The sequence below is a fragment of the Staurois parvus genome, unplaced genomic scaffold (genome assembly GCF_062004578.1).
Source record: "Staurois parvus isolate SC_StPar_1 unplaced genomic scaffold, SC_StPar_1.0 ptg001328l, whole genome shotgun sequence".
NCBI lineage: Eukaryota > Metazoa > Chordata > Amphibia > Anura > Ranidae > Staurois > Staurois parvus.
In genome coordinates, this window is record NW_028319124.1 from 263,249 (window position 1) to 275,183 (window position 11,935).

The 11,935-nt window shown below is 43.0% G+C and overlaps 1 protein-coding gene across 1 annotated transcript in view; it reads right to left on the reverse strand.

Moving 5' to 3' along the window:
- Positions 1 to 11,593, reverse strand: part of LOC149436869 (adhesion G protein-coupled receptor E3-like) — a 78,568-nt gene extending 66,975 nt beyond the window's left edge. The window contains exon 1 of the mRNA XM_089661216.1: positions 11,354 to 11,593. Coding sequence (XP_089517342.1) covers positions 11,354 to 11,405 — 52 coding nt within the window. The 5' untranslated portion in view covers positions 11,406 to 11,593. The remainder of the gene's footprint in view (positions 1 to 11,353) is intronic.
- Between the last annotated feature and the right edge of the window lie 342 nt (positions 11,594 to 11,935).

Below are 11,935 nucleotides of genomic sequence, written 5' to 3' on the forward strand. Positions count from 1 at the left end.
TTCTACAGTATATAACTTTTGGTGGCAAATTGTGGAAATGTTATTGCTGAGGTAGAAATAAAGCATATTTAACAGGACTTATTCTTTAATATAGAAGATTCATAACTCATCCAGATACCTTCCTCAGCACTAAACAGAGTCAGGAATATTCTGAAGCATTTCTAGCCACATGGGTAACTAAGTCACCTTAATCCTATCACCATGGAGTCATAAATTGTGTCTAGACAGATACTGATTGTTAGGGAGGTGCTGGCCATAGTACAGACGAAGTTCCAAGGCACATACAGATGCGCAGGCACAGGTCTGTGGGTGCCCGGTTTGCTGTGCATGGTCATGCGCATAGGCGTGTGCATGTGTGGGCATGCGCAGCTGTCACTGGAAATGGTGCCAAAGGGACTATTTAAGTGCAGCAGTTGTACTAGTCAGTGCTGTCTGATCTGAAGCTCTTCCTGTGTCCCTGTGTCCGTTCCTGTATTTGACTCCTGTGATTGACCTGGCTCGTCCTGAGCAAGCTTGACTCCTACCTGCACTGACCTTGGTTTGCCTTTTGCTCATCTGCCTGCTGCAGTGTTCTGACCTCAGAATGTACACTGACCATTCTTCTGCCTGCTGTCCATGGCCATATCTGACAATCTGTTGCTGACCTGGCTTGCCTGACCACATCCTGATTATCCATCTGCTCAGCGTCCTTTTTTCAGCATGCTACTCACCTGGTGACCTGATGACCAACAATGGTCATCCACCTGCCAGGTGCTGTCTGCCTACCCTGCACCTGCGACCAGTCATCTGCCAGCCAAGCAACTGCCAGCCCGCTGTCTGCCAAGTTCAGGGTTTGCTCCTCCTGCTGTCATCCACTGCATTGTCCATTTGATTCATTCCTGGCAAAGCACTTGCTTCTCACCTTTGTGGTCTGTTGGATACTCTACAGGCACTCTTACCTCCCTGTGCTCTTGCGGCCACTGTCTCACTACCAGTGGCCCCTGAGCCAAGGCTGTAAAAGAGGCTTCCCTCTACACGTCAGGCTCTATCATCAGGTACGTAACACTGATTTTCTGAGAACAGGATGAGAGATGTAAAAGCTTGTGAAATACCATGTTCTAATTTACATAAACTAGCCTCCATGTTAATGGATAATGTGGGAAATGTTTGCATTACCTGGCTAAAGTTGTGGATTAGGAATCCACTTGGATGTGTGGAAAATGGACACCTTTACAGAGAGTATATTTTTGACAGAAAAATAATTTTATCCTTCCAATCAGAGAAATTTTCTTTTTACTAACTGTCCTAGGAGAGGCAGGTCCACTATATTGGGAACAATAGGGACAAATATAGTAGGGTTTTCTTGAAAACTTGCTTTATTAACACACTATTCTAAGTTTAAAGTGGAAGTCCAGTGAAAACCTTAAACCTGCTTCCAACCCTATTCTAATTCCTTTACTAACTACCTGAAGAGGAAAGAGGTCTATACTTACCTAATCTAATGTAACAACCTTTTATTACCAATAATATTACTGCAGACATTATAGTACTGTATGTGAATTTGATGCAATATCTTATTCGACCACAAGATGCCACTAGCAACAGCTCCAGCTTCAGCTCTATGATCGGCTTGGGACAGGAAGTCTGGGGAGGGAGGACACAGGAAGAAAAGGGGGAGACGATTTGGTGAGGGAAGGTGAAGGTCAGTGCAGAAGGGCTGGGCTGGCCATTGTTGGACACCAGAGACAGCGCTGCAGGACCTTAGGGGACTGAGAGGAGGCTGAACAGTTGAACTGAGTGAAAGATCATATAGGACGTGAGTACTGCTGTCTGCAACTCCCTCCATGAGGTCGGTGGTACTCCACTGAGTCGCCATTTTAGAGACACACTGACACAGAGAGAGATACCCAATGGAATTTCCCGCCAAGTCGCTGTACTGATTTTACCAGCACCAGAGACTAGTAAAGTGTGTATCGTCTCCCTCGGTTGTCTGCAAAGTCTGAATACATATATCAGAGACAGTGAAATTACAGAGAAATCCCTAAATCATAGAGATGTTCTGAAGTGAGAACAAGCCATTTACCCAGGATTTCTACTATATTTTTCAAAGACATTTTTGTAGGATTTTCTGATGAAATCAGCCACATTCTGTTTAACAGTTCACCTATGTTAAAAAGAGCTCCAACGTGCCCCATCTAGAGACTGCATTTTTGGAACTTTTGTTCTGGTCAGATATCCGGAAGCAAGGGAAGTGTTTGGCACTCATTATAGTTAAGTGCTGGTAACTATTTTATGCAGTAACATTTATACTTGTTAATATATGTGTTTGGTATAGAACATCTTATGTCCATAAGTTAATATACATGATTATTCAATACGGTTACTAAGATTCACTACGCTTAGAGTCATAGGTGATATTTGCACCCTGTTTCTAGATGGAATAAATCCCCCAGGGGAATTTTCTCTCTTAAAGCCAGTGTGTGTTTCATTGGATTCTGCTGTGTCGTCAGTCCAGGTAAGAGCTGTGAAACCCACATCATATACCAATATGTTGCTAACACCCACAGGTGTGCTACACTAAGGACACTCCAGTCCGGTCCTGTGATCAACTCCCAGTGCCAGCTTCAGGTTAGAGGAGGGACAGCCAACAACAGATGTCCCATAGTAAGCCTATGGATGATGTCACCGCCCAGACAATGCAGCCTTTTTTGGTGATTTCTCCTCCTACCTGAGTCCAGCGCTGGTAGCCGATCACATGACCAGGCCAGAGCGCCCTTAGATTAGACAAATATACACATCTTTCCTCTACAGGCTAGTTAGCATAGGGATTACTGTCTAATGGGGCTGGGAGCAAGTTTAAGATTAGATTAGGTTTAGACTGGACTTGCACTTTAATTATGCTGAGTCAATAGTATCAGCATATTATAACATACATATGAAGTCTGATAACTGAGACACAGAATACATTAGACATTTGATTCAGTACAGAAAGCTAATCAATATGAGAGACTACGAGACCTGAGGGAAACACTTCAGCCTTCGCTTGTTGTCAAGCAAAGGCTTGTAGACCAATCCAACACCAATTACCTATCATGGCATCTTTACAAGAAAAGTGCTAAGAGCATGTTCTAAAAAAGTTTTTCTGCTAAGAATGACCAAACCACATAACCTCACATCATACGAGGAGGTATCAAAAAGTTTCAAGACTAGTTATGTAGCATGCAACAGATGGCAGCACAAGGCTGCATGTACAATCACAGGGAGCACCAGCCTTCATAAGTCAGTCTGCCAAAAGACATCATCCTGTGTGCATCGGGAACTGCGCAAACGTTGCTATTCTGCCCATGTGCACTACCACGTCTGCTATTTTCATCATGGACAGCAAGTTAGAACAAGAGCAAACGTGTGAAACCCGTAAACCCAAGTTTCGTCACTGGTAATGATCCGTGACATGAAGGATGGGTCATCTACGGCACACCAATGAAGTTCTTAGCAGACTTCAGTTGTACAGCTCCCGATGTACACAGGACAATGTTTTTTTGCACACTGACTTATGAAGGTCAGTGCTCCCTGTGACTGTGCATGCATCCTTGTTCTGTCATCTGTTGGTGTGTTACAAAATTAGTCTCAAACCTTTTTGATACCACCTTCTATATAAAGGATGATGATTAATAAGTACACTGCTCAAAAAAATTAAAGGCACATTTTGAAAACACACCAGATTTCAATGGGGGAAACTATCATGCTGGATATCTATACTGATATGGACTGGAAATGTGTTAGGAACGTAAGGATGCCCCATCGTTTGATAGAAATGAAAATTATCAACCTACAGAGGACTGAATTCAAAGACACCCCAAAAATCAAAGTGAAAAAATGATGCAGCAGGCAAGTCCATTTTGCTGAAATTTCATTGCAGCAACTCAAAATGGTGCTACCTGGCCAGAGAACATAGTATTGTGTATTATGTCCGGAAGGCAACCAAGTACTTGTAGACCTGCATGCCTTAAAGGAACAGGGATGCTGTAGGTGAAGCTACACTAGCCTGCTATTATCCCTGACCATTCATACAAGAGCAAGCATTACAGATTGAAGGAAAAAGATAGAAATTGATGAGTGAGGGGATAAAATAGGAGATTGTGAGTGAGGGTAAAAGATGGATGTGACCACTGAGGACATAAGACAGGAGTTGATGCGTGTGGGTATATGATAACATATGATGAGTGAAGGCATAAGATGGGAGATGATAAGTGTCAGAATAAGATGGAAGATTATGAGTGCGGGTATAAGATAAGAGATGATGAGTGAGGGATACGGTGGAAGATGATCAACGAGGAGATATAATGGGAGATGGTGAATGGGGGGATAAGATGGGAGATGAAGGGATAAGAGGGGAAAGGATCAGTGAGGGGATAAGATGATACATTATGGTATATGATTTGAGATAAACAATGAAGAAATAACATGGGAGAAGATGAGTGAGGAAATGTGATGGAAGATAATGAGTGAAGGGGGAGAGTGTGAGTAAAAGGACAGGATGGAAAATCAAAAATTGAAGGAAAAAGATAGGAATTGATGAATAAGGGAATATAATGGGAGATAATGAGTAAGAGAACAGGATGGGAGATGGCGGGTGAATGATGAGTTAGGGGATAAGACAGATGATGACGATGAGTGAGAGGATAAGATAGAAGATGGTGAGTGGGGGGATATGATGGCAGATGATGAGTAAGGTAACAAGAAAGGAGATGATGAGTGAGGGGATGGAAAATGTAGGAGATAATCAGTGATTACATTAGAATGGGAGAGGACCAGTGAAGGGATGATGAGTAAGCAGGGGCAGACTGACCATTTGAAAACTCGGGCACTGCCGAGGGCCCGGGGTCAGTAGGGGGCCCCATGAGATGCCCCTGGTACCTTTTTCATAGGCTTTTTTGAGTTTGGGCAAGGACACAGGGGCCCCATGATCCCTTATTGCCCGGGGGCCCCATAAGTTGTCAGTCTGCCCCTGTGAGTAAGGTGACAAAAATCATTGTTGCAAGACAATATATGTATTACTTTTTTCTGTTACATAACAGAAATGTAAACCTTGCTCTGGTCCATAAGGGTTGAACAGCTGTGAGAGCCGTAGTGGTTAAATATGTACTTGAAACCACATAGGTCTCTTGCACATGAAGATAATAATTTACTAATGTAGCTTAGAGCTTACCCCTGAAGAAGCCATTGAATGTATTGGGTCCCCCGTTCCTATGCCCATGACTGTGCAAATAGCACTACACACCCTGACACACCTGGCTAGGTAGGGAATATTTATTGCAGATGTAGATGCATTTACCTACGGACACAGCTGATCACATGATGTGGTAAAAGGACCACGTGATCAGTCGTGTCCAGTGACACAGCAGATTACCGGTAAATGCAATTGCCGGTTATCGGCTGCACTTTCCTCACACTGTCACAGCGTGAGGAAAGTACTGCCGATAACCAGCAACTGTCAGAGGATGGATCAGGACCGATCATCAGGGCACTGATGATCAGTGCCCTGATGATCAGTGTCCAGCAGTGCCACCAACCAATGCCGCCCACCTGCGCCCAGCAGTACCTCCCACAAGTGCCCAGCAGTGCCACCCACCTGTGCCCATCAGTGCCACCCACCTGTGCCCATCAGTGCCTAGTAGTGCCACCCATCTGTGCCCGGCGGTGCCAGGCACCAGTGCCGAGCAGTGCCCCCCCACCAATGCCGCCCAGCAGTGCTGCCAGTTTGTGCCCATCAGTGCCGACAGTCAGTGCAGCTCATCAGTGCTGCCTATCAGTGTCACCTATCAGTGCTGCCTATCTGTGCTACCTCATCAGTCCTGCCTATCAATGCCCATCAGTGCTGCCTGTCAGTGCTCATCAGTGCTGCCTATCAGTGCAGCCTCATCAATGCACATCAGTGAAGGAGAAAAATTACCTGTTTGCAAAATTTTATAAAAGAACCAAAGAAAAACTTTTTTTTTCAAATGTTTTGCTCTTTTTTTATATACCACCAAAAGAAAGCTCTATTTGTGTGAAAAAAATTATAACAATTTCATATGGGTACAGTGTTGCATGACTGCGCAATTGTCATTCAAAGTGAGACACCACTGAAAGGTGAAAATTGGCCTGGGCAGGAAGGGGATATAAGTGCCTAGTAGGCAAGTGGTTAAGTGGCAGAGGACCAATCATCGGTGGGGAGAGATACTTTACACAAGGGAGACACCGCTCCTAGGATCCAAATTAAGAGGAAACAAAGTGTTTTGACCTGTAAGAGGGCAGGTCGCAGAGTGAAGGTGAGCACGGATTTGAATGGTGGAGGATAATGCACATATGCATGCTATTGAGGGAGCACATGGATATTACAAAGATTTTATGGAATTTTTTATAAATTATATATTGCACTTTATCAGGAGAACTTTATTCACTTATTTAATATTTGTGATTTTTGGCACTTTTTGGGGGGGAGGGGAGTTGTTGATATATTATTATTATTATTATACAGGATTTATATAGCGCCAACGGTTTGCTCAGCGCTTTACATTGTAGTGGGAGACAATACAGTAATAATACAGCTCAATACAAGAGGGATTTGAGGGCCCTGCTCCTTGGAGCTTACAATCTAGGAGGGCGGGGTGAGTGGTACAGTAAGTAGTCACTGTGGGGGATGGAGTGGTTGGAAGAGTAGAGGATATCAGAATTAGCAGAGGGAGGGATAGACTTCCCTGAAAGAAAGGTTTTCAGTGATCGCCAAAAGGCAAGTAGAGTAGGTGATAATCTGATAGATTGGGGTAGGGAGTTCCAGAGGATGGGTGACACCCTGGAGAAGTCTTGGAGACGAGCATGGGAGGAGGAGATAAGGGAGCTAGAGAGTAGGAAATCTTGCGAGGAGCGGAGAGTACAGTTTGGGTGATATTTAGAGATACGATCGGTTATGTAAGTTGGGCAGTGTTGTGGATGCCTTTATATGTCATTGTCAGAGTTTTGAATTTTATCCGTTGGGCAACTGGGAGCCAGTGGAGGGACTGGCAGAGAGGGGTGGCGGATATGGAACGGTTAGTGAAATGGATGAGTCTAGCAGCAGCGTTCATGATAGACTGAAGGGGGGATAGTTTACGATGAGGAAGGCCAATGAGGAGGGAGGCGAGTAGTCGAGGCGAGATATAACAAGGGAGTGAATAAGTTGCTTAGTGGTTTCCGGGGTTAGGAACAGTCGCATCTTGGAGATGTTGCTGTATGCAAACCAAGGAAAAAATGTAAACGTAAACTAAATTATTATACATGCAATATATGCGATGCCACAATATGGTGTCGCTGGTGCTGTCCCTGAGATTCTTAATGCTTAAGCATGCCCCAACCAAGGAATTTTGTATTTTTAATTTTACTCTTTACAGTGAAAATACCCTCCTCATGCTAAATGATAAAATAAAAAACAAATTTGTACATGTTCCCCACCCTACTGCTCAGATCTCCATGCCCTTTGTTTGGCACTACCTTGCCATTAAGCCCAGAAAACGGCTATTATTGATTTGTAAGATTCAGCCCCCTTTGAATTCAATGAGGTTCAGATTTAGGATCTGAAATTTGGCCATATTCCCAGAACCTGCATTGAACTGAACCTGGATATGTTCATCCTATCCCTATTCATCATTCCAAATATTGTACATACACTCATAATGTCCATTCTTATCCCTTCTCTCATCATGTCCTACATTATCCCTTCACTCATCTGTCATTGTATCCCCTCACTCATCATTTTTTATCTAATGACAATTTTGTGCTTGTACTCCTTGTTATTGTTATGTCATGTCATCTGAGATATCTCCCTCATTATTATCCCATTTATTTTCCTACATTTTAAGTTTCCGCTCATAGTCTTCTGTTTATAGGAGAATTCTGCAGAGGTTAAAGCCTTTGTTTGATCTGTTTCAGCATGGCCCCATGTCCTTCTTTCTTGTATAATGTGGCAGAGCCTAATTCTCTTGAACCCCTGTGAGGTTTCCCTTCATGTCTATAGAGGCTGTAGCTGTTCAAGCAGATGCTGCAGGAGAGTCTTATAGAGGAGGGGAGATATGAAAAATGAGGAGGAGATAGAGGAGTGTGGGCCCCCTACTGCCATGTCATTGAGGTTCTCTTACTGAGCTCCGTAGTACAGAGTCATGTATGTGGTACACAAATGGTTAGCTCTTTTATGCTACAGGCAGAGGCTGAAGTCCAAAACAGTGCAGTTGGCATCAGATACCTTATATAGTACAGAGCTCTATGAACCATCTCTGGTGATAGAAGTGGCCTGTACCTGTGGGGCAGTCCCATCAGATCGACTAGGATGACTGCTACTTTCAGACCTCTGCAAGCTGGCCCTGCCTCTTTACAAATTTCTCCCTTGTTGCTGGTCTGATTTGCCTTCAGAATTGACCTCCTCTTCAGTTGATGGCACCCATGGATAGTCTGCCACTTTACCATCTCATTGCTGGAGTCAACTTGGTGGTAAGCTCCAGTTGCTAGAATATCATCCTTGTGTTGCTCCCTGCCTGATGTCTCCTTACTCTACGTACCTGGTGCTATCTTTTCATCCTTAATATCTGAAATTAAGAATGCTAGCACATTACCAAGATCATCCTCCTACAGCAAATCAGTGATTGTGTGATGAAATAATTCTCCTGACTCCTCATTACCAGTTTGGAAGAGCTATGGTGGTATAAGTACAAGAGGGTGCATTACCAACAGTTGCAGACAACCTCCTGCATGTGCATTGTCTGTATAACATGGTCACTCTGAGATGGAAAAGGTAGGAGTGCCCTGCCTCTTGATGGTGTGGTCCAGCCAGCTCTTTATCTTCAGAACCTGCCCCTACCTCCTCCTACCTCTGCATGCAGGGCCTCTACCATTTGTCTAAATTTATTGGCAGGTATGGCAATAGGGAGAAACAAATTGTGGTATTTTGGTGCACACTACTTTACCACATAGGTATGTGGTGATGTGCTGCAAAAAGGGCTGCTTTGTCTGTGTCAACAACCAATGTGCAATTTAGACTCTGATATAAAAAAGGCCCAGCAAATGAAAATAAAATTTTAAAAGTTCTTCACCTCAAAAAATAAACCATGAAAACAATATACAAGCCATTTTTACCTAGCAAAGAATAAAAAAAATATGGCTAAGCATGGAAAAAAAACACTTAAACAATAACAGCAATCCATACTGCAGGGTGGTGGATGATGGGGCAGCAACCAAACATCTACAGTTGATTTTAACACACATAAGGAGGTAGTTCTAAAGAAGGCTATTGGCTTTCTAAATTGTACACACAGGGGGGTTTGCAAGAGTATGTAGCCCACCACACTGCAATCCACAGCATAAGCACAGTATATCACTATATACGGTAACTAACTTTCTACACAGACAGCTAGCTATTCCTAAACTATTTCAACACATACTAACCAATGGCTGCTGGGAACCCTTCCTTTTATAGTGAGGGGGTGGCACATAACATAATGTCTTAGCAAAATTCACCATAAATCTGCCAGAAACGAGAACCTCCAACATGCAGGATCTACTACAAAGCAATGGAAGCAGTGAATCCTGTTATAATTTTCTAAAAAAACATTTAGAGATCAATGTGACGTAGTGAGTGTACAGCTTGTATAAAAGTGTAAATTGCTGTTCCCTTAAAATCACTCAACACACAGCCATTAATGTCTAAACCACTGGCAACAAAAGTGAGTGCACCCCTAAGTGAAAATGTCCAAAATTGGGCCCAATAAGCCAATTTTTCCTCCCCGGTGTCATGTGACTGGTTAGTGCTACAAGGTCTCAGGTGTGAATGGGGAGCAGGTGTGTTAAATTTGGTGTTATTGCTCTCACTCTCTCATACTGGTCACTGGAGGTTCAACATGGCACCTCTTCGAAAAAAACTCTCTGAGGATCTGAAAAATAGAATTGTTGCTCTACGGCCAAAGCTATAAGAAGATTGCCAAGACCCTGAAACTGAGCTGCAGCATGGTGGCCAGCACCATACAGCGGTTTAACAGGACAGGTTCCACTCAGAACAGGCCTCGCCATGGTCGACAAAAGAAGTTGATTGCACGTGCTCAGCATCATATCCAGAGGTTGTCTTTGGGAAATAGACATATGAATGCTGCCAGCATTGCTGCAGAGGTTGAAGGGGTGGGGAGGTCAGCCTGTCAGTGCTCAGACCATACGCCCCACACTGCATCAAATTGGTCTGCATGGCTGTCGTCCCAGAAGGAAGCCTCTTCTAAAGATGATGCACAAGAAAGCCCGCAAACAGTTTGCTGAAGACAAGCAGACTAACGACATGGATTACTGGAACCATGTCCTGTGGTTTGATAAACTGATTTGGTTCAGATGGTGTCAAGCGTGTGTGGTGGCAACCAGGTGAGGAGTACAAAAGACAAATGTGTCTTTTGTACTCCTGGTGGTGGGAGTGTTATGGTCTGGGGCTGCATGAGTGCTGCCGGCACTGGAGAGCTACAGTTCATTAAGGGAACCATGCATGCCAACATGTACAGTGACATACTGAAACAGAGCATGATCCCCTCCCTTCGGAGCCTGGGCTGCAGGGCAGTATTCCAACATGATAATGACCCCAAACACACCGCCAAGATGACCACTGCCTTGCTAAAGAAGTTAAGGGTAAAGGGGATGGACTGGCCAAGCATGTCTCCAGACCTAACCCCTATTGAGCATCTGTGGGGCATCCTCAAACGGAAGGTGGAGGAGCGCAAGGTCTCTAACATCCACCAGCTCCATGATGTCTTCATGGAGGAGTGGAAGAGGACTCCAGTGGCAACCTGTGAAGCTCTGGTGAACTGGTGCCCAAGAGGGTTAAGGCAGTATTGGAAAATAATGGTGACCACACAAAATATTGACACTTTGGACCCAATTTGGACATTTTCACTTAGGGGTGTACTCACTTTTGTTGCCAGCGGTTTAGACATTAATGGCTGTGTGTTGAGTTATTTTGAGGGGATAGCAAAGTTACACTGTTATACAAGCTGTACACTCACTACGTCACATTGTAGCAAAGTGTCATTTCTTCAGTGTTGTCACATGAAAAGATAGAATCAAATATTTAAGAAAATGTGAGGGGAGTACTCACTTCTGTGAGGTACTGTATATATATATAAATATATATATATATATATATAAATATATATATATATAAAAGAATGATAACAGTAAATGTAACTACAAATGATTTTTAACATGGACTGCTTTTTTTTGATACCCTGTGCTCTTTAGCAACAAGCATACTACAGTATGTAACGGATCCCATTGATAGATTTGTTAGTTTAGCATTTATACAAGACATACATCACAGACAAACATATATTATTACCAAAGGTCAGCAGGAGGAGACTATAAAGTGTCAGATGCACTGGACCTCTCATTCTGAGCAATCTTCAGGATGATCTTGGTTCGGTTATATTTGTGGACTCAAGAATCTTGACTGGCACCCATAATATTCCTGGTGACCCTATGAGATTATTAATAACCTCACTTTTTCGATCCTTGGCTTTGCTGTAAAATACTTTTGTCTTGTCCTATTCAGAGATGATATCTTATGTTTGTCATAAGATTTGTTTCTTTCAAATTCTTCCGTCTATAGCGTGTTGCACTTTAATCAGAAGTGGATGGTTCCTCTTTTCGTTTCTTTATGTAAGCTATCTGATTCTGATACTCATTGTGTATGCCAAATTGAGAAGCTGCTAAACATGCTGCAAAAATTGATGGAAATGTTTAAAGGGAAAGTGCAATGGTTTTTGGTCGATTTTGTATTATTTGTTAATATAATTCATTTTTTAACTGATGTTTTATATACAGTATATATACTGCTTATATATATATATATATATATATATATATATATATAATATATATATTTAATACAGGGTGAACTCATAGCATTGCAGAACATTTT